Below are 24,359 nucleotides of genomic sequence, written 5' to 3'. Positions count from 1 at the left end.
AATCTATAGATTGCTCTGGCTGTTTGGGGCTTTTAACACTTAATTCTTCCAATCCATGAGCATGGCATATCTTCATCAGTTTCTTTCATCAATGTCTCATAGTTTGCAGTATATAGGCCTTTTATTTTCTTGGCTTAACTTAGTCTTAGGTATTTTATTCTTTTTGATGCAATTGATAAAAATTCTGTCTAGATGAGCTTTTTAATAGAGTTTCATCTGTTTACATTTTATTTCATAAAATGTTATTTTATGGAATTATATTTATAATGACAGTATCTCCAGTTATAAGTGTTGTAAGGATTGTGATCTCTCTCAAGGAATAATTAAAATTTTTATACCTCTATGGAGAAATAAGATGTGCTACTAACCAGGCTCGACTAAGAACTCTTTCTTTAATGGGGAAAGATTTCAGGGAAAGAGGAAAAAAAGGTTAAACAAATTTTGAAGATTAAGAATACTCGCTCTTTTATCTCTTCTCTTTACTCAGATAAAGTCCATATTGCGAGATACTGTGAAACATCATGCTATACATGTGCCTTATGCATGTGCCACTCACATCTGCACAGCCTCCCTACTGAAGGGCAGCAGCGTCAGCTCGAAGCTACAGACGAGAAACGTGAGGCACAAGAGGTGTCAAATAACTGGTCCAAGGTCACCCTCAGTACACCACAGAACACCACTGAAGCATTACTACTAAGATGCTATGCGGCCTAAAGCAAGTCACTTAATATCTCAGAGTTCTATTTGGTTTTCTATCTCGAAAATGAAGGGGCTGGATGAGAGGACCAGTCCTATTAAACAGAAGTAAAAGAGAGCCACACACATAATTTAAATTTTTTCACTAACCACAGTAAAAAAGGAAAAGAAAACAACTTGAATTACTTTTTAACAATATATTTTATTTAACCCAATATATATATATAAAATATCACTCCAACAAATAATATAATTATTATTAATAAAGTATTTAGGTCCCTTTTTGCACACGAAGCCTTTGAAATCTATTGCATATTTTATACTTATCGCACACTTCAATTCAGATACCCATATTTCAAGTGCTCAGTAGCCTGGCTACCATATTGGAGAGTGAATTGCTAGAATTCTTGTCTCCAATAATTATATAAAGTGTTTCAGGAGTATTCATTAGTAAAGTAAGGCAGGACGGCAGGAACGCGGCATAAGAAAAGGAGCTGTCCACACACTGTGGCTTAAAGCAAGCACTGTGAGGGTCTCCAACCAGAGGCTGAAAATCCAGCTTTGATGGCATTTCTTTGTAGAAAACAGAAATCAACCTTGCTTCTCAATGATTGAAAATATAAATCATTGAAAGATAACAAGTGGATAAATTAAGCTCTTAGTGAAAACTGAAAAATCTTTTTAGAAGCATATGGGTTAGCCCTGGCCAAGTAGCTCAGTTGGTTAGAGCATTGTCCCAATATGCCAAGGCTGCAGGTTCGATCCCTGGTCAGAGCACATGTAAGAAACAACCAATAAATACATAAATAGGTGGAACAACACATTGGTATTTCTCTCTCTCTCCCTTCTTTCCTCTCCCCTCCTCCCTCTCTCTAAAATAGATAAATTTTTAAAAATTAAAAAAAGAACAATATGGGCTATAAATAATAAATTAAAGTGTCCTTAACACTTGATGTGAATAAATTTGAGTTTATCTTACTCATCGGACCACTAGCACCTTATATAACTTTGGGGGTGGGGGTCAGAAATCTGTTCAGGGTAGATACCTAAGAAAATATTGACCTACTTTGGATTTAGCTTTGCATTCTTATAGTCTAACCTTAAAGGGAACGTACAGTCTGAAGTAAAATGGAAAACAAGATGTCTTCCTTTTTAAGACCCAGATAGTCAGATGTGAGGTGAAGTCTCACCAATAGAAAGGCTGTCCTTTTGACCTGGCATAGGTTAACGACAGCTCAGTGACAGTGATGTCGAGGAGGAAGCACCAGCAGTCTCTGTTGAACAATGCACGGGGCTCCTCCTAGAGAGGTGTTAACAAAACACATTAAAAGCTATGGACAGAAGCACAGTTAAGCCACTTTGAAACAACTGGGGCCCCAAATTATAGATGAAACTCAAATCTCAACCTGCACCTCGAGAGGAGAAAGGGTGACATTTCGGCATGGAACTTGCTGAAGGCAAACGTCTGTGCGTCAGTTGAGCTCCCTGCCCCCCACTTCCCACTCTGGGGTTCTGATGGAGGTTCTGAAGCGGTCCCACCTGCAGGTGGCCACAAAAGGGCTGCCCGGGAAGGCCGGACCAGCCTCCGAGGCCAAGGAAGCAGGAGGAGGAGGGAACCCGCGGGCTCACCAGAGCAACTTCAGCCATGCATTTTCACTCAGTCAGGGGGATGGATGGATGAAGGCTATGAATCTAGGATACGTGTTTCATGAATTACATGAAAGCATTCATTCCTTCCTCTTGGCAAGCAGGAAAGGACTGATTTGTCCTAAAAACAAGAATTAGCATCTCATTCAGCATACTCTTATAAGCAAACCTCAATTTTCAGTTATATAATTTTGTAAAACTGTGTGTTGAGGGAGATACCCCTGCTAGTTTGGGAATCTGGGAGTACGAAGAGTTGAGCAATTATGGAATAGCCCCTGCTGAGCCCGGGGGCACGTTAGCTGTGCACCTACTGTCAGTTCAGGGCATTGTGGGTGTGGGGCTGTAACCTGCGTCCATCTGGCACGGAAGCTAGAACTTTCTCCTCGATGGAAAGGATTTTGTCTGAGAACCATGAGGTGGTAAGGAACCTCCACTGCAGAAAACAGAGCAGCTCTTTTGTGAAGTCTTTTTCCATAGGTGTGTAAGGCTCTCCGGCCTACTACTAGTCCCATGGTCACGAACAAGTTCTCACTCGGCTCAAATACACAGCACAATAAAATGTCAGATAACATTACATCCCATGGCTACAGGCAGTTCACTTGATCCTCTTCATTTTCTATGTGTAAAAAACAAGAGTAGCATTCCTCATTGCAAATCCATGCTGAGACTGGTTAATAGAAATAGGGATATACAGAAAGCTCTAGACACTTCTAGATCAGAAGTTCTGAGGATCTTTCATTTTAAAATAGGTTTACCATTCCTCAGAGAAAACAGTGCCGATCTTTAGTAATCATTTTAGTTCTAGGAGCACCCAATGACAAATTGAGCCAGGAAGAGGGCTCATCTTGGCATTGCATCTCAAGAACAGGCAAGTGTGGGCCCTGACAGGGACACCCACATACCCACGCAATTGACCTTTTACAAACTTTTCGGTCAAGTGCTCGACTTTCAAGGCAGGGAGGGGACTTAAATGGCATCCTGTGTTTTTTCTTCTTAAAGTGGCAAGGCTTTATTTAGTTTCTGCAAAGTAGATTCACTGTAGAGACTTTTAAATTTGTGCATCCAGACTGCTGTCTGAAGAGCCAGCTGTATGGGATGGAAATATATTTCAGAAATGGCAAGTTTCTCCACTTGGCAGACGATGGCCCTGACACACCCGTGCATGGTCACGGACAGACTCTGCAGGGGTCTTGTGGCTGCCATTGTGCCGCACAGGCTGAGAGCCCTGGGAGGGCGCGGGCCACGTCTGTCCTGTTCCTGATTGTACTCTGTCCCCATCCCTGAGAACGAAGCCTGGCACAGAACAGGTACTGGGGACACGGGGGCAAAGGTACTATCTCAGGAAAGGCTGAAAGAAGCAACAGTGAACCTCCAGCAACCAAGACTTCTGAAGAATACGCATTACTTAGAGATGTACTCTACTTTTTCCTTAGGGTAATTATAGCTGTCTCTAGATAATGCCCTTTTCTCTGTGAATATTTGCCTTGCTGTATTTTACTCAACACCATCAGGGACATGCCCACAGGTTATCAGGTAATATAATACTATATTTTTTAGACCTCAATAAATTATTCCAAATTTTTGACACATCACACTAAAAGTTATAAATGTCCTAAGTTCTTATGCTCACATTAGTGATGGCAGATCAGGTTTTATACCTCTCTAGGTCTTGGTTATGCTTCTGAAAATGAGTTAAGATCAACCTTTTAGATTAGAAATGTAGCTATCACAACAACAAAAACTGAATGATGACTACAAAAACCATTACAGGTAGCAATTTCTAATTTACAAAGTATTTCCATATCCATAACCTAATTTGCTCTTGATAACATCCCTGTGAAGAAGGGGGGAAAATATATACATATATCTATATAGATATCTATCTACATCTATGTAGATATCTATCTATGTATCTACTATCTACCATAGTTTTTGGACTATAAAATGCACCCACTCCAAATTTGGGAGGAATGATGGTTGTTAATGCTGTGGTTGAGTTCTGTTTACATTTACATTGGTGAAACATTATGTTATTAAATATTTTACCACATTTTTTGCCTTAAAGTTTTTTCCCCCATTTTCCTTTTCTAAAACCTAGGTGCATCTTATGGTCCAAAAAATACAGAGAAAGAGAGAGAGAGAGAGAGAGAGAGAGAGAGAGAGAGTGTGTGTGTGGAGAGAGAGAGACCCTCATTTTACAGAGGCAGAACTGGAGCTCACACAGCTAAGTCTCTGAGCATCATGCCCTCAGTACACGAATAGTCTGGTATTTCAATGTGCAATGAGGGCAGAAACGCATGTGAAGGTATTCAGAAGATGACTGGTTTATAAAACCTAAACTTTACTGGTTTTGCTTCCCTAACATACCCAACAGAGACACCATACAAAAATTACATTCTTTACTGTCATTGTTATCATGCCCTGCCATCATCATTTCTGTTTTACACATGGTCATGGAGAAAAGTGTATGCCTTCCTGTGTTGGATGCTAGGTTTTTGAATGAGCTCTTGTATGCATTTACTGATACAACACAAGCTGGTAAGAACTATCATGGAGGACAGAGAAGACTGGGAACAAAACATAAGGAGTTATGTCTTTATAGCAAACAAAACTCTGGTTGGATATAAAGAAAGATGTATCTCATTCTTCTTAGAATAGAACTAATTCGGAATGTTCCAGATGGGAATACTGCCCAATTCTTTCTCTGACATTCTCTTTTCCAAGATGTTTGCCTGCCAGCTTTGCCAGTGATCCAGTGAGTGTGTGTGAAAACATGGTTTTGTATGCAATAACACAAAAATAGGATGATTTACCTTATGCTGACAGTTTATACCAGATGGAATTCCTTGACTTCTGTAGGGATGCTAAACTTGAGGATTCACTAAGCACTGACATGAACACATTAGCTTTAAACAGTACTATTTCCCCTGACTGATAACTCTTTCTTTGGACAAAGCAGGTTAAGAGTGTAAAAGATACATACAATAATACAAAAATCTCTAGAGATCATCTTCAACTTCCCACCAACAAGTCTACCAGCCCACTTGCAACTGTATCATATTCTTTCCCCCACCTCCATGAAATTGGATGGACTGTCCCAAAGGCCAAACCACTCATTTGTACACTGTATCACTTCTCAAAAACTTTGTTTTTGAAAATTGGCCCATTCTTTCTCCTCATTATGACTTTTCACTTCTGTACTAAATCACTCCTATTAGCATCCGACATGCTGTGACATCTATTACGGTTTTAAATCATTTTACCCATATCTGCCTACTCCTATTGCTGCATTGCCTTGTTCTTCTGTATAGTAAAATGCCTCAAAGAATTGTCCATTCTTGATGTCTTCTTTCCACCTCCCCACTGTTTATTTCATGTCAGTGAGGAGATAAGATTAACATATACATAAGCCATAGGAGTAAAATACAGCAAGCACCTGTATTTTGCCACTCAGTTTAAGGAACAGAACATCACTAGTAACTATGAAGTTTATTCTTTAACCCTCCATTCCTTTCCCTTATTCACTAAGAAGTAAATGCTACTCTTTTATTCCCCTTTGTTGATTATAATTGACATATAATGTTGTATAAGGTTAAGGTGTACAACATGATCTGGTTACATACATATTTGACCTGATTACAGCAAGGTTACTTAAGTCTCAGTCACCTCACATAGCTGTGTGTGTGTGTGTGTGTGTGTGTGTGTAGAAAATTTAACATCTACTCTCCTAGCAACCTTCACATATACAATAGTGTTGTTAGCGCTAGTCACCATGCTGTGTGTTAGATCCCCGGAACTTACTCATCTTCTCACTGGGCGTTTGTACCTTTGACTAGCATCTCCCCATCTTGCCCACACCCTGGCAACCTCCAACCTATTCTTTATTTCCATGAGTTTAGGTTTTCTTTTTGTTTGTTTTACAATACACATATAAGTGAAGTCATACAGTATTTGTTTTTGCCCGACTTTTTTCACTTACTCAAGTTTCATCTGTGTTGTCAAAATAGCAGGATTTCCTCCTTTCTTATGGCTGAGTACTATTTATATGTATGTATATAAATATATATACATATACATAAAATTTCGTGTATAAAGACAACAGAAAGCCTGTTTTAAATATGTAAGAACTTATATCCAAGCCACTTAAAAATATTTACCCAAAAGATATTTAACATGAAAATTTAGAAATTCGGGAAGAGAAAATGATTGCATCAAAATGGATAGTAAGCATTAAAGGCAGTTGAATTTAGAGGTAAGTCTAGTGTAGTGTAATTATTGTAATTATGAATCCAGATTAAGAAGAGTTATTTAATACAATTAACAAAATCTAACCCTTAACATTACATTCGTAAAAACTGTAAGTAAGAAGGAATGTGGAGGATTACATGTTACAAAGAAAAAAACAAAAGATGTAATTTTTGGATTTGATGGTTAAGCAAGATTTAGACTAGAGAATGTTAAAAATAACAATTTACGTAAATAAAAACATCTTCCCTATCATTGGATAAAAAACAAACAAAAAGGCAAGATGTTATCCATAGGAACGAAAGAATACAAATTACTAAAATGTTGCAACCCTCCCAAAACATAAAATAACTGACAGAAGATCACACAGATCAGCCATTTCAACAAATGTTTTAAATCCCTTTACTGCAGGACAAATAATCTCCTTCATTACCTAAGAATTTTATCTTATTCTGCTGCCCGTCATGCCAGCACACAATTCTGATTTATTTTCTTCACAGCACTTATCACTGGTAGAATTATTTTATTTAGTTATTTCCCATTTCTCTGTCCAGAATATAAGCCCCATAAGGGTGGACCAGGCTGTCTTATTCATGCCTATAGTGTAGGAGCTCGATAAATGTGTTGTATCAATCAGTGAAATGAACACTACAAATCTCAAAGACAGATTAAATATAAAAAGGCAGAGGTTACAAAAAGATGTCATTTAAAAGTAACTGCAAAATTCCTTTTAAAATGTAGAAATTTTTCTTAATAAGACAAAATCCATAATGAAATTTAAAAGTCACAAAACTTGTTACATCAAATACCAGAATCAACATAAACAAAACAAAAACATAAAAATACAGACACAAATTACAGAATTACAATGAAGATGAGTGACTTATCTGACTAATCACTTCTAATAATTTTTGATTTAGTATTTGAATAATTTACCCACTTGAATGTATATGTATTTTACATGCATAAAAATAACTTTGTACCTGACAAAGTATTTTCTAAGCAGACATATATTGTTTAGTAAGAAAGCAATCATTACTAAAAAGTACTTCCTAGATTCCATTGGAAAAAAGCTTTTGACAAGCTTTGTTCCATAGACGCTGTTAGAAAAATAATTTGTGGAACTGAAATAAAAGTTTGGAGTAGATATAAATTTATCTAGATGGAAAATATTATAAGTTTAAGTGTCTGGAAACCATTACTAAGACTGGTCTAACGTTTTTGTAAATGCCAGATTTATTTAATTCCTTCTAAGTAACACAATCTCAAACAGACAAATTGCAGGAAGATCCCCTAAGCCTGAATGAGTGGCCAGAAAAATGGAAGAATGCTTTCTGGGGGCACCAGCACACTATAGCTGTACAGCCACATGGTAAATAATGGCAACTTCTGTGCACAAGACTATGTTAAATGTGATTTCAGAATGCTGTGTGCAAGTCCGTATGCTATTCCTTGAGACATGAAAGTGAAAGATTGAACATGTATTGAGCAAATATCTGTTGTTCTGATATGTAATTGCATTTAATAATCAGTGCCTAAAAGTATGGCTGTGTTCATTCATTTCAACAAATATTTGCTGAGCACGCCCACTGTTGCCAGGCATTGTTATGAGCACTGGGAAGGACATACAATAAAATTAGGTGAAGTATGCTATGTAGCAGTAGATGGTGACAGGTACTATGAAGAACAATAAAGCAGAGCCCTGGTAGGGTGGTTCAGTTGGCTGAGCACTGTCCCAAACCCCAAAAGATTAGCCGGTTTGATCCTGGGTCAGGGCACATAACCTAGGTTGCAGGGTTGATCCTCAGTTGGGGCGTGTACAAGAGGCTACTGATGGTGGGAGTTACGATTTTAAATAGAGAGGCATTCTTGAGATGATAACTGAAAAAACACTTGTAGGAGATGAGGGAAGGGTGCGCCAGGCCAGGACAGCCAATGAAAAGGCTCAGAGGCAGGAGTAGGAACAGGCAGGAGGCAGTGAGGGTGGTGCAGTGAACGGAAATGGGGGTGCAGTGGACAGAAAAGGACACAAGGGGCTACTGGGAGACTTTGAGGTTTGACTTGAACTTGAAAGTGATTGTCTTACATTTGAAATCACTGTGTCCTTTGCATAGTTGATAATAGAAAAAACACACACACACACACATGGGGGGAAAAAGGGGAATAATAGACTGCTGTGGACCAAAAAGGAGTTCTACAGAACGTAACCAACCTCACAGAGTAACCCGATCCTAAATTCCCAACCAGGAGGGTCCAGGTGGGTAGCCACTCTGCAGGCATGTATTTTTAAATAAGAGTAATCTTTGCCTTAAGCAAGCCCTGTCCATTGTTTCTGGGCACCCAGTTTAACATGCCTTTGGAACACCTCTTTTCAGGCCCCGCAAGCAAAACCAGCCTCCAGAGAGCACATGATCTTGTTAACTGTCCGGTAATAAATACAGTCCCTGCCTTGGTATCTTCCACCCTCACGTAATCTTCCTTAGGGCTCCCTCTTTAATTCCAAAAGCATAAAAGAAGCGGTAGGCTGCTATTCTAGGAAGCGTGTTTCTCAATGTGTTGAGATCTTGCTTCCAGGTGTATCCTCTGTTTGGATCAAATATATTTTTATAAAAATTCTCCACATGTTTGGACACTGTTACACTGACACGGTTGAGCAGCAACAATAGAAGAAAGGAGTTAAGAAGCTACTACAGTGATCCAGGAAGGAGGAATGGTCGCTTGGACCCAGGTGGCCCTGAGGAGGGCGAGAAACAATGGTGTCTGAAGGCAGAGCCCACAGGGTTTGCTGAAGGCTTGGAGGTTGGTCTGAGAGATAAGAGGGGCCAGCACAAGTCCAAAGATTCAGCCTGAACAACGGGATACATTTTCATTATTTGCATTTTACAGAAAAGATAACTAGATATTATTCCAAAGCTTATAGTCTTCCCACAATGTCTCATTACTTGAGGAAAAAGGCAACTGAAATTATGTACATAGAGTAACTAACTATGGATTACAGAGTTTTCATTTTACGAAGGTTGAGAGGTTCATTTAATAATTGGCAATATCTCCCTTAATTATGAGATTTATTGTTCAGTGAAATGGTACAGCCTGAAAACGTGAAGAGGCTGGAAAGAAGATAGGAAATTTATGGATGACAGAATCATATTAGATTACCCAGGGCCGTTAGGGACACTTGGGTAGAGCTGCACATTCTTGAGGCTGATGGCATGATAAATTATCCATGGAATCTCCCTGGAAATGAGGGTTTGACAGAAGGAGATGGAGAGCAGACCTCCCTAAGATTAGATAGGTGAATACTCTTTTGCTCTGGCTTCTTCAGTTCAAGTGTTTCCAATAGAAACTTGAAAAAGTAACCACCAAAGATACCTTTCAGCAGATATGCAGAGCTACGTTTTGGACATTGAGCATATATATATAGCTTTCCAATTAGTTTTTCATACTGTGAAGGTTAATAGACTTTTAGAAATATATTTAATTCCTTTAAGCTTCTAGTTATATTATCTCACTTGCCATATTAATAAGATGCACTGGCAACATAAAGTCGATTTTGTTGTCGAGAGAAAATGTAATTCTTTTCCACAGTTCTTACTGGAAACACTACACTGGATGGCTAGAATTAATCTTCTACCTGGCTGTCTCTGTCAATGTGTATAAACGTGCCATGTGTGGTAATTCCCAAGACTCAGTGCTCTTACATCTGTTCTCCCCCAGACACCCCTATTTCAATGGAGAACACGCCCCTCTTTCTTCCCAGTCATCCTGACCCAGCTCTTCGCAGTCCTTCACCTCTACTTCAGGACAGTGGCCAATATCGAGAAATACGAACCCCGCAGTACGCCTCACGCATGCAATAACTCTGTTTTTTACCCCCAGTGCTAACAGTGCAGAGACGACTCTGGTCTCGGTTTTGGCCTCCTCTCTGAATGCCTCTCTCCTCGAGTCCCTCCCCACTGCACTTCCTGTGCCATGCTGCAGCCTGCTGAATCTCAAAGCCGGACTCTGCTCATGTCACCCTACCAAAACCATGGACTGGCTTCATATTGGCAGCTGAAGGAAGTATACACTTCTCTACCTACATTTCTGGGTCCTCCACAGTGTGGCTCCAAGCTGCCTTTCCAGTCTTATCTCCTGGTACTTCCTTTTCAAGGTCACTACCACTGCAGCCAAACCAATCCCTCTTCCTGAACCTGCCTGCGTTTTAGCAGCTCAGGCCTTCACTCACACAAAAACATTCCCTCTTGTCTATCAAAAGCTGACCTTTCCTTCTTGTCTCATCTAATGTGGTTAATAAGAAGCTTCTGCTGTCACCCCTGGTCACGGTGATTACCACCCTCACCCTCACCCAGTTTGTACGGTACTCACTGCAGTCCGAGGACCTGAGCACCTTTCTAATCTCCAATTTATTCCAAGCTCCTAGAAAGTAACAAGTGTGCTTAGCTCATCTCTCAGTCTCCCATGGTGGTAGGATGGTGCCTTACACAAAGTCAAGTTCAAGGATTATCAGTGCCAGGAAGTGTTAAAGAGTAGAGACGTCTTAAAAGAGGCTGTTTTTAAACTTTACTATTAAAAGCCATGAACATTTCCCTGTCACTTAATAACAGGATATCAGTGGAGACAAACGGGTATAACCATATCTTCCTGTCTCTCCAGTGCTCTTTCTTCTCTTCTGCATAAACAGAATTTACATTACAGTGATTAAAAGGCCCCTGTAAAATGGTGTCAGGAGGCCATATCTGGGAAGCGAGGATCAGTGCTAATCCGTTCCTTACTCACTATTTAGTAAGGGGAATAGGAGATGCTATGTTTGGATCAGAGACAGAGAGGAAATGGAGTTTTCAAGGGAGAAAAAAAAATTACAAAAGAAAAACCTGTTTCACAAAATGCAGTCTGTGGAAAATCTTTCAGCTGAATGTCAAGATTAAAAAAATCAATAAAACCTTTGAAACCAAAACTATGTGAAAGGCTTTTTAGGCTTGATGGCAAAACACAAAGCTAGAGCTTCAAGAAAGTAAAACCCTCCAGTAACCGCAAAAGCAATTCTTCAATATTCAGGATACTCTGCGGCCCCCAAATATGCTCAGCACAAATTGCTTATTACAGAGATAGGGGCAGCCCAGATTCAAAGGGCCAGCGTTTTCAAAGGGACTTTCTACCAAGGCTGTAATTAGTTGTTCTGGCAAAAACTGCATACACGTCTAATTGCATACACAATTGGCTAATTGTATCTTCAAAATAAAGGGTAAAGGGTTAATTGTATCCACATCTGGCCACAAAGAAAAAGATTGTCCTTTGAAAATATGACACTACACTTAGATGAAAATTTGCATTAAACAACCATCCCTATTACTACTAATAATTATAATAATACCACATGCTTACAAATTAATACCTTTCATCATGATCCTAAAAACACTTCACAAACATTAATTAATCTCACAATACTCCTACGAGGTATGAAAGGCGATTATCCCATTGGTGTCAATGAGGAAATACAGGAAAGTTAGGTAATTGTCGAAAGCCACAGAGGGAACTGAAGTTCCCAGCCCCGAGCTCTGTACATTGGCCTAGGTCACTAGGGAGGTTCAGTGGGGAGTCTGATTCACATAATCAGCAAAAAATGAGCCTAAAACCAACGCATAACTAAGTAATCAAATTTCAGAATAGTCGAAACTGGCCTGTGATTTAGAGACTACTTTGACTTCCTTTATTCAAAGGAACACAGAGCACATCAATGGAGCTAACAAGTAGAACTTTTTTGTTCCTGGTTTTGATTTTATGATCAAATGTTTCAGATAATTTTTAAAAAGTACAGAGACACAGACGAGCATCCCCAACGGGTACTTTCAGCAATATATAAGAGGAGTGAGTTTCTGGGGGAGACGGCTACTCGGAACGTTCTGGCTATTCCAGCTGTGAGATGAGGACATGCTGGACATAGGGACATGGTCAAGGACCAAATCACAGTAAAATAGTGTAAGCTTAATTCAAATTGCTAGTCAGGAGCATCCAATTTATACTAGTCCAGAGTATCTAACTTAATACACATGGATTTCCTTATAAATGCATACCTACGACATCATTAGTATTTGTGTAACCTTAATATGCTCATTGAGAATGAGAAAAAGAGCCCTGGTTGGTGTGGCTCAGTTGGTTGAAGCATCATCTCATCATCAAAAGGTTGCAGGTTTGATTCCCAGCCAGGGCACCTACCCAGTTGCGGGTCCCGTCCCGGTCTGGGCACGTACAATGCCTGGTCCAGGTGCCTGTGAGGCAACCAATGGATGCTTCTCTCTCTGCCCCCCTTTCTCTCTCTCTGGAAGCAATGAAAAAATGTCCTCAGGTGAGGATAAAAAAAAATGAGAAATATAAGGGTTCATTTTTAACAACAAAAAATTATACATCTTAAGGGCTTATTTATTTTTTATAATTAAAACAAATGTTCTCCTATCCATACCAGAGAATGTTTGGGTGATTTTCTTATTCATCAAAAATGAGAAGTCCTTTCTGCAAATACTTATAAAGACAAGGAAGGAGAGATATGCTCCCATTCAATTCCATCTACCTACCCGCTGAAGACACGTGCTGGAATACAAAGGTGAGCAAGACAGTTCCTACTTTCTCAGAGAGGATGCGTGCAGTTTGTACACTTACTTACATTCACTCAAGGCCTATTATATCTCTGCCTACAAAGACTGGAGGCAATATTCTATTCTATCCAATAGAAGAATAAAGGAAACATTGAAGTAGAAAATCAGGAACAAGGAAAATAGAAGCAAAATAAGTTGGAAATAAGAACTGGAATGACTGTGATTCTACGCTGCAGAACTGGTTCCAAGTTACTGGGGACCCAGAGCAAAAAAGACACACATATTATCAAAAAGAAAGAAAAGAAAAGAGAGAAGGAGGCACTGGAACATACAACTAAATTTTTGAGAATGCCTGAGGTGAAAATCAGTGTAGTATGGGAGTGCCTAAAACAGAGAACTGACTTCTGATGGGGGGGACCCCGGAAACAGTCAAATTCTGGGCTGGCCTTGGAGCCAGGGTTGCGCTCCACAGTGGCTGTGGTGGAAAGGACATGCCGCACTCCACACGCAGCCAGCGGAGAAGAGTGCTGTGCAAGCAGAAGGCATGTCGGGGAAGTGGAAGTAGACTCTCGCAGGGAGTACGAGGTGCAGTGCCGTCCTAGATGGGCCTGGAGAGAACTGCAGCCCCGGTGGCAATGCCAGGCTAAGCCACTGGTTTCTGTTCGCTACGGGTAACACTAGATTTCTGGGCAGGAGGATGGGAATACTTTCTCTTTTCTTTTTTTAAAGTATAAGCCTATGACACCATGTGAAAGATGGACCAGAAAGGCAAAAGTCAGGAGGAAGAACGATCTGTCATGAATCTGTAATAAATCAGATGAGGGACGAGAAGGGCCTCCTCGCTGGGCCTGGCACAGGAGAGGTAAAGGAGAGGACAAACAAGAGGCTCTCTGGCCAGACTTAGTGAGTAATTAAATGTCAGGAAAAAGATGAGTCGCACATGACTCGAGCCCCTAAATCCTCCCTGACCAAGGATATCCAGAAGGCTGATACTGCGTGTTTCTTCTACTGTTTTATTAGGGCTGCTGTCAATTAAATCAACATATACCTTTGCATCACACTATTTTTCATCAATGAAAAGTATACAAAATTGTTCTTAAAAATTACATCAGAATGTGAAATGTATCTTTCTTTAAAATAAAAAGGGGGAGTACTGTCAGCCAGACCCATGGTATGAAACTGGTTACATTTCTAGCTCAGGTTTCAGCATTATCGTTTCTCTGTTCACTTACATTTACAAGACAAAGACAATGAACCTTAATTTTGTTTCCAGAGATGTACATGATTTGTACTAAGTGTCTTTGTATTCCCCTCCCACGTGGCCAGGGGTAATACAAAACTGTGATCAAAGTAAATGCTTAAAAATCACTTGCTGAATGAATAAATTTAAAAATTAAAGTCAAATAGAAATGACCTGTTCCCAAAGCACTAGACAGTTATCGCCACCCGTACCAGACCACCTGTTAAACGCAGATGTGTAAGGGGCTGCTGCTGTCCATTAAGTGACAATTTGGAAATTTCACCAGGAAAAATACATTTCCTAAATAATTTACCTTATCACCAAATTTGTTATGGAAACTTGCCATCTGCTATATAAGAACCGCCACAGATGGAACATGAAAATATTGGGAGAGACTACAATGCACTTACAATGTTTCTGTAGAAAGTGTCATGACTACATGGTCAATATAATACAATTAGAAATTTTACCCCTTATAATAGTGTTTCACTTTTGTATTTTTAAGGTAAACCACTGATTTTTATCCATCCTAATTTTAAAATATCATTATTGTCAGTGACCTCCTAACACATACAAAATAGAGGTCAAACTTTGACATTCAGTGGCCTAGGTGATCTGGGCCAATCGACTTCTGGTCCTAATTCCCTCTAGTCTGGCCAGGGATTCGTGCAGAAGGCAGGCCTGTCCTAGTGACTGTGCACGTGCTGAGGAGGAGCCGGAGCGCTGGGAGGCGAGGAGCAGGAAGGAAGGCAGGGTGGAGGGCAAGGCAGGTCAGGGGCTGCATCCTTTCCTTCCTAGATCAAAGCCTTTGGTGGCAGCCCTGCAACCCCTGCACGTGCGAGCTTGTGCAGAGACACGGAGGTCAGCCGGGATGGGTCCCTGGGGGGTGACCGAGCGGCAGTGAGCGCACCACTAGGCACTCTGGGAAGCCTGAGGCAGAGCTGTGGCCCCAGTACTGACTCAGTGACTTGGCAGTTAAGTGTTGGGATTGAGTCCAATACATCTGAATTCAAGTGTGAGCCACATGTTAGCTAAGTGACCTGGGCAAGTCATTTCACGTTTGTGAGTGTCAGTTTTTCCAATTATAAAAAAAATGGGGAAAACTAAATGTGCATGCACTGCATTCGGCAGCAGAAGTAGGCACAGTAGAAGAGGAATAAGTAATAGTTGCTGTCATTATTACTGAACGCAGGCTCCAGGGCCCCGGAGCTCTGGCCACAGGCTTCTAACACATTCATCCATTTCACTGACCAGCAACTATCAAAAACCCCTTTGGTTCCTAGATCACTGGGCTGTAAACTCAAATGAAGAAAGAATTCAGTGACAGTATTTTGAATTTGATAAAACACTTTCATAAGTTTTTAAAAATATTTTTTATTTATTTTTAGAGAGAGGGGAAGGGAAGGAAAAAGTGGGAGAGAAACATCAATGTGTGGTTGCCTCTCATGTGTCCCCACTGGGGACCTGGCCTGCAACCCAGGCATGTGCCCTGACTGGGAATCGAACTGGTGACACTTTGCTTCACGGGCCCGTGCTCAATCCACTGGGCTATACCAGCCAGGGTGCTTTCATAGATTTTTTTTTTCCCAAACAAGATGGCAGTGGTAAATGGCAAAGGAACTCTTTTGTTCTACCAGTTTTTAAACATTACTCAATAAACTGACACATTCAAAATGGCCTGAAAATGGCTTCCTGAGACAAACATTTGTCCCCTAGAAGTCATCTAGTCTATTTTCCAAACCACCCATGAAGGATGGCATTGTAATATTTATGTATTTCTAACTTCATATCCACCTGAATGGGAGTTTCTGCTGCTGGTAACCATCAACACTAGGAACCTGAACTGTCTTCCCAGGTGTAGAGTCGCATCTGTGCCTCCAACAACACCCCACTGGGCCAGACGCCCCTTCACCAATGACCACAGAACGCTCCCTTTCCCTCTAAAAATATGTGATCCAGTTTAGGGTTACTATTACTTCTGCTTCAACCGTGGATTTCAGAATTTTGATACCAACATTTTCTTATAGTTGACAAGTGGTTTTAGATTTATGCTAGTGGACTGAAATTTTCTCTATAAATATATGAAGTTAGAGCAGATTTGTTTCTAAAGTATAAACACAGTATTTTACAATACTAAAATACTTAAATAACATAATAATATTAAATATATTAACATATATGTCCTCAACAAGTGGTACAAGTCAGAGGTGAGAGCCTGCCACAGCCACTCCTATTCGCCTGTTCAGAGCGACTGTCTCCTACCTTTTGTAGAAGGCCTTCTTTGCCATTGTACCTATAGCGGTGACTATAAATACTGAATTTCCCATACAGAATTCAGCCTATAAGATTGAGTTTTTACTATATGGCTAACTAATAATAGGCTATGATACACCATCATTTACATTTTCATGTGTCTTTCTGTCTGGACTATTACACTGATGAAACACTTAAGGGGAAAAAGAATTCATTCATCTCCTTGGCACTGAGTACGGCACTATGGGTACAGTGGGAACGCTAAAAATATTTTCTGAATGGTCTTATAAGACCTTATATTGCATTAAAATAATTGCATCTTAAAGGAAATCGTATTATAATATTAACTAAAATACACTGTTAGTTCGAAATACATTTTAAAGATTTTTATTTTTAGACTGAGGGGAAGGGGGAGTGAGAGAGAGAGACATCAACATGTGGTTGTCTCTCGTGTGCCCCCCCCACTGGGGACCTGGCCCACAGCCCAGGCATGTGCCCTCTGGGAACTGAACCAGCAACCTTTTGGTTCTCAGGCTGGTGCTCAATTCACTGAGCCACACCCGCCAGGGTAAAAGATGACAGATTCTATGCCCTAATTTGAACTGTTTTAAGATTACAAGTTGCATGTCAGTGGGCTTTCCCCTTGTTCCTACACAACAGTTACATATGTGGCCATGTGACTCACAACAGCGGTTCCAGCCATCGCTGTTGGTAGAGGTGGCCAATAAGATATAAGCGAAAGCTATGGGATAGGGCTTTTTAAGAAGTTATTTAAAGGGGTCTTGCTTTTGCCTCAGTCTTCTGTGACTGGGGACATAGCAGTCCTCTTGATTGCAACCTGGTATACAGAAGCCACACCTTAAAGGTATGGAGCAGAAAGAGAGAAGTCTAGGGCACGGATGGTACCGTGGAGTCATTATACTGACCCCCAATTTCCTAACATGGGACATTTTCAGATGAAGAAAAACAAACCCCAATTTATGCGATCAAATGGTATTTCTGACTCACCCGTGTACATACACATTACAGGCAGCACCTAAGTAATGCTATTTCAGTGATGATTAAAAGTTCCCCAGATTTTTAAGAAATACTTTTGCCTTGCTACTGTAAAGTATATACTTGCTATATATCATGCCAGGATTATTCATTCTTTGGAGATTGGGATTAAAAGCATCTATTAAAATGCAAATGCTGTCTGAGAAGAGTTAACGCTTTAAGCTATCAATATAAATGAGTATCTCATTGTGAATTAATTTATTAACTAACTTCCATAATTGGGTACACCCTGAGGGGATAGAACACAAGACAGATAGGTTTTCTTGAAGGAAGACCAGTCAAGGAAGGAGCAGCACCAGGCCACTGCGAGAAGAATGCCCTCCTCCCCCTTTCTGTCCCTCACCTCCACCCTGACTCCATTCCTATCCCAGAGAAACCAAAGGGCAGCCCTAGGGGTAGAATGTACAGAAGTGAAAGGAGAGAGAGAGAACCTGAAAGGAAAAGGTGCCAGAGGTAAACAAAGAGATGAAAGGAAAATTAAACTCTTTCACCTGGATGGCAGTGTTCATTTCGGAAGTCACTTTTCAGCTATTTGCCCTCCACATTTACAAAGAACACAGGAAACACATTTTCCCTCTTAAAGATTTTTAATATGTAATTATACTGCTAGAGATTTCACACTAAATGAACTAGAAACAGAGGCGGGGGAGAGAGAAAGTCCCAATTCTGCTACAGGTGTCATCTCAGCTTGCAGAGTCAGGGCTGCCACTTTAGAAGGGCATTTTCTTCTTTCGTAAAATGAGAAACAGGCAAGATGAGAATAGAGTGTGCCTCTTCCTAACTCCCCCAGAAGAGGTGGACAAAAGGGGAAAGATACGTGAAGCACTTGAGCTTCAAAGAATTGGACCTATGACACATATTTCTAGTGCCTCGTGGGGACAGCGTGCGGAACAAACAGCACCACGAAGGGCCAGGCACAGAACTGACTCAGGTTCTTGGAGTTCGTAAGAGAGCTGAGTTACGGTTCTGTTTGCAAGATCCAATATGATGACTTCCAAGTCTAAGTATGACTCAAATATCATATGGGACAAACTTATACTAAATTTTTTATACTAAAAATTATCTGTTTATTCGAAATTGAATTTTAACTGGGCATTCAGTGTTTTTATTTACTAAATCTGGCAGTTGTAAGGGGGAAAAGTGGCTCAATTAATGACCTATTTATGTTATTTATGGAATTTTGGTTTCTTTTATGCAATAGAAAATGTTTTAGTGACATATAAAGGAATTATGAAGTACAACAATATAAAAATGTGAGCATATGACTAGAAAGTTATAAAAATTATCCCAACATTGATATCATCTTTTAAATCCTGTGCCTTGTTTAAAACAGAAGTCCCTCCTAATGAATAAAAAAGATATTAACACTTCTCTCAAAGAATAAAAATGTTCACTGACATATTGCAAGTACTACAACCTCAGAGACAAGTATTTCTAAAAAGCAAATAGCTTATGAGAATACAGAGGCAAAAAATCTTTTCTAGAGATAGCATCTAGAAAAAAATATTAACAAAGCATCCTTTCATGATAAATGACAGAAAAGACAATGCCCCCTCCACCTACCATGTGAACATGAAGTGTTTCATGTTCATGCAGATCTTACTAAAATGTCCTCAGGTAACTGCCAGAAAGAAGAGGACCATCTCTGGAATCCAGGGCAAGGTGAAAAGACCAACTATCCAAATCTGCAATAGTTGCATCCACTACAGCATTGTGGCTATTTCTTATGCACAATAAGCTCCCTTGTGTTACTTCTAGACCTCCTTCCTCATTAAGGCACATAGATAAACTGGAAGCTCCTTCTAGGTCAATAGCAAATACCCTGTCAGCTGGCGAGATACAGACCTGCACCTTGCATGCATATCAGCTGGAGAAAAGAGGGCCCGTATTTGTCAAATTTGAAAAGCACTCTCTCATTTCATGCTATTTGTATGGTCCTTTGCATGTGATACAAAAGATGGCCTAAGACGAAAGGTGTTAGAAAACTTCCGGCCTCAGAGGTTTCTTTGGAACAAGATTAACTGATTACTTTTTTAGAGAAAATATATGACTAATTCAAGTATTACATTTATCTTCACAGAATGACTTTTACAGGTTTTATTATTATGCAAGTCTATTCAACTGCTTCTCTCTGCCCAATATAATGTGACTTCATTCTACTTGTGTCAGTGCTTCAAGACCCTTTAGGTTGGTGTCAAGCAGTTGATAAATTAAAGAATTTAAAATAACATATGCATATATTTTATATAATTTTTTTCCATAAGGAAGCAGTTAAACTTCCCTGGAAAAGAGAGGCTGATTATTAATAAATGCTTGCTTCCTAGCACCAATGTGAAGGTTCTGCTTCAGCTGGTTTCTTATAAAAGAACAAAACCAAAACCTCATTTTTGGTTATTAATGTTATCTGTGATATGGTGATAAAATATTATTCAAGGGTGGTAAATAAGCCACCATAATTTATGTCATAGGGTAGTATATAAATTGGATCTTTGAAAACCTGTGTTATTCAGAGTTATGTTACTGTAACCGATTATGAACCATGGAAAAGCCATCAGGGAAGAGGTGGAAATTAGAGAAACAGTGGATGTGGTTCATTCACTTGGGCTGCACAACAAAGCAGTATGTTTTCCTTCCATTAACTGTCTCTTGATTGCTCTCAGTCAACTGAATCAGGGTTGGCTGTTCCAAAGAGCTGCTTCAACCTTGAAGAGAGCAGAGTAACTGCACTTCCCAGACTTCCAAAAAATTGATCTTTCAAGAGAATCAAATATGAAGTCTTTCCAGAAAAATTCCAGCCATTGTTAATATAACATGAACGGTTTGCATGACGTCAATGCAACCTGGCAGCTAAGGAGAATGGACTGGAATGCGCATGGACTGGAATGGACTGGAGTGAACAATGCCGATTTCACTGTGCTAGTCAGTGAGGGTGGTAGACACTGTTGAGTGAGCATGAGTACTATGTGGCTGTTGCATTCAAAATGACTGAGCATGCAGAACAAAGAATTTGCATCTAATTTTGCCTTAAGCTGGAACATTCCTCTGAAGAAACTATTCATATGATTCAGAAGGCTGCAACTATGGGCAGCTGGAAATTGGCAGCTTCATCACAATATACCTGTTCATGCATCATATCTTGTGCAGTTTTTTGGTGAAACATCAAATCACCCAAGTGACTCAGCCCCACTAGAGCTCAGATCTGGCACCCTGTGACTTCTGGCTTTTCTCCAAACTAAAGTCACCTTTGAAAGGGAAGAGATTTCAGACTGCTGATGAGATGAAGGAAAATAAAACAGGGCAGCTGATGGTGATTGGGAGAACTGTGTGAGGTTCCAGGGTGCTTACTTTGAAGGGGACTGAGGCATCGTTGTCCTGTGTACAAAGTTTCTTGTCTCTTGTATCTTCTTCAATAAATGTCTCTATTTTTTATATTACATGGCCAGATACCTCCTGGACAGACCTCATATGCTGTTAGTAACTAATATTTACTGTACATATCGAGAATTTTTAAAATCTATTAGACTGGCATTATTCAATAAAAGTGTAAGATGAACCACACATGTAATATTAAATTTTCTAGGAGGCATTGTAGAAAGTTAAAGAAAATAGGTAAAGTTAATTTTAATACTTTTTATTAACCCAGTACATACAAAATATTATCATGGCAACACATAATCAACAAAATGTATTAGACATTTTACAATCTTTTTAAATACCAAGCCTTTGAAACCTCATATATACACTTACAGCACATCTGAATTCAGACTAGTTACAGTTCAAGTGCTTAATAAGTACATGTGGCAAGTAGCAACCACGTTAGAAGAGTTAAAATTTCACAAACTAGAACAAACCTCGTTCTTAATTATTACCTAATGTTTTCCTGCAAAACAAATCTCAAGCCTCTATTGAGGTTACTTTGTGTTAATGAACACATTAAAAACACAAAAAGCTATACCACTAAAAACATGGATTGAATCTTAAGAAGGTCATGCTTAATTTTTATTAATAACAGGTATTCACATATTAAAGTACTTCCCTGGCCACATTTCTGATCTTATCTTTAGTTTTTCTCTGAGGATTTAATTCCCATCTTTACCAATTGCTATTTGAATCACAGTGTTCCAAAGTAGTAAATTATGTAACTCCTAAATACAAATTGGTTTATGACTAATTGGTAAGAATCATAGAGTTTCCTCATGAAAAGAGTTCCAAAAAATCAAGCAAAGAATAACTAAAAACAAATTAGTAGCCAAATACACTAAGTTCCAGGCTAACAAGCTCTTTGGCCTTTAGGAAACTATAAAAGGCAGCCTAAGGGCTTGCATGCTAACGTGAAACTCAGCGAACCACTTGAAAGAGCAGAGGCAGGAATGACCATTAGTTGGGAAGTAAGTGACGGAGAGGTGCCAGCATTTAATCCTCAAATCTGAATCTACCAAATTCGAAAGATATAATTTTATGAAAATGAATGCTAGTTCATTTGTTTCTTCCCTCATTTATTGTTAGAAAATTTTAATTTCAAGTTTGGGTTTGATTTGACTGCCGATTCCAGGCAATATATTAGAAACCCAAAAGCAGAATTATAAACACTTAAAAAGATCTTGAGCTACAAAGAGAATATTCATGGTAATCACTTATAATGGGATTAAGTAGTATGTTAAACATACCAGGAAGACCTTAATATACACATATTATGCTTTTAGCCACAATTTATCTATAATTTATAATTCATAACGCATCGTTCTCAGATCTCACACTCGCCTTCAGCACTGCCACCTTTCTGCATTAGTAAAACTCCTAACACCTGACTGAGGAAAGCAGCTGCACGGCTAACTGGTTCACTGGGTTAATTGATGGCTAGCTTTGTGATGCCCTAAAGTTTGTCTGAGTGATGGCTACCTCGGAAAGGCACAGTTGCAGCTTCCAGTCTTGGAGTTCAGCTATGGTCAACTGCGTTGCCCAATCTTGCAGTAATGAGTTGTTAGAAGTACAACAAAAAATATTTTTAAACCACAAATCTTCAACACAGTAATAACCCAGAAGATTTCAAACACGAATGTTTAACAGAGCCAGGTGTTTGAGAAATATTTATTGAAATCAATGAAATGGTCTGATAGTTCAAAAATATACTTGGATAAGAAACTAGGGAATTATAATCTATAAACCAGGCTAATCAGGTTGTAGTTAGGCAATGATAAAAATGCAAATGCAAAGTTACTCATCAGATCTTTTGCTGATTAAATCACTCTATACCAGAATTTGAATCCAGGTTTCTTTCAGAGCAAAACTACAACTCTTGAAGCTGCAAGCACATCAACAGGCATGGAGTGGAGGTTTAGAAAAGTAAACAGCTCACTTCATGAAGGTTTATCCAACTTAAAATGGTGCACCTCTTTTGATCAACTCCGTGACCATTTTGCACAGTATGCTTTCTGCAGGGTCTCTGGAGGTATGGCATACAAAAGCTGATATTTTCATTCACTGACTTTGGACTTCCAAGTTCACTGTGGCACTGGCCGGCCAGGCACTGGTGAACTGAAATGCTACTGACATCGCTTGCTTCCTTTCTGCTTTCAACAACCGTTTATCTGACACTTAATACAAGTATCAAGTGTATCTTCGTTTTTTTGGCACTGAGACAGAGAAGATTCCAGCTTTCAAGAATCTTATACCCTTCTAGTTATTGCCTTTAACTTGTCATATAATATAAGCAACTATTGAATATAAACATTATTTGGTACATTAAAAATTGGGAATTAAAATTAAGAAGTAACAATAATACTTGTGGTTTGAAGAAAATCTTCAGATGCTTATTATTTACTTATTTGTTAGCTTCTTCATTTTGTGCAAGAAAATCTTTTACTAAATAGCTAAAGGGGGGCAAAACCCACAAAAGATACTTAGGAATCACTACTTAAAAACAACAGAAAAATTTCTTGAATCATTTAAAAAATACCATTTAAAATGTACTTTTAATCAGGAATGGATGCCAAACAGTCAACAAAAAGAAAAAAACAGCTAAAACACAACAGAGCTTTGAGGAAATGTGGAGTATATGATAGAGCTAAAGCCTCTTAGGACTTGGGAATCAGAATCATCTTGGAGCTGGCCAAGGAAATGAGCAAAGATAATCTGAAAAACCAACAGAAATGGTGGAAGAACCTGGGAGAATAATTCAATTCAGAGGGATGGAGTAGCTTTACAAAGACTAAAGAGAAGAACTGGACAAGTTATTTTGCCTCTGGCCCGTTCTACACGCTCGTTCCTGCACGCACAAACATTACACATTGACTGAGTGCTGCTGACACATGCCAGGCACAGTGCTAGGCACAGGAACACAGAGCCCAATCGACTGTGATCCCCACCCCATGAAGCCCTCGGTCATGGTGTGACACGGGCCTGTAAAGGTACTGAGGGAGCAGAAGACAGGACTTGACTCTAACTAAGGGAGACAAAGATGGTATCCAAGACGAAAGGTATTTGAGCAGAGGTCTGAAGGATGAATGGAATTTTCCAAGTGAACACGAGGGGAGGGGATAAAGGAAGCTCTACAGGAAAAGGAGAGAACTGTGCAGATAAAATCCAGGAGAAAGGACATGCTCGCAGCCTTGAAAGAAACTGTGTGGTGACAC

At 39.5% G+C, this 24,359-nt stretch overlaps 1 protein-coding gene across 4 annotated transcripts in view; it reads right to left on the bottom strand.

Moving 5' to 3' along the window:
• UMAD1 (UBAP1-MVB12-associated (UMA) domain containing 1) overlaps positions 1–24,359 on the bottom strand; it is a 197,943-nt gene that overhangs the window by 23,986 nt on the left and 149,598 nt on the right. The window contains exon 4 of one of the 4 annotated variants that reach the window (XM_053655079.1): positions 12,653–12,904. The exons of the other annotated variants lie outside the window; for them this stretch is intronic. Coding sequence (XP_053511054.1) covers positions 12,671–12,904 — 234 coding nt within the window. The 3' untranslated portion in view covers positions 12,653–12,670. Of the gene's footprint in view, positions 1–12,652; positions 12,905–24,359 lie in introns of those variants that run through there. 4 annotated transcript variants of the gene reach the window in all.

Source organism: Artibeus jamaicensis, unplaced genomic scaffold (genome assembly GCF_021234435.1).
Source record: "Artibeus jamaicensis isolate MK-2021 breed Jamaican fruit bat unplaced genomic scaffold, CSHL_Jam_final contig_923, whole genome shotgun sequence".
Taxonomy (NCBI): Eukaryota; Metazoa; Chordata; class Mammalia; order Chiroptera; family Phyllostomidae; genus Artibeus; species Artibeus jamaicensis.
Note: the sequence above shows the minus strand (reverse complement) of the source record. Positions and strands in the feature narration are given on the sequence as shown.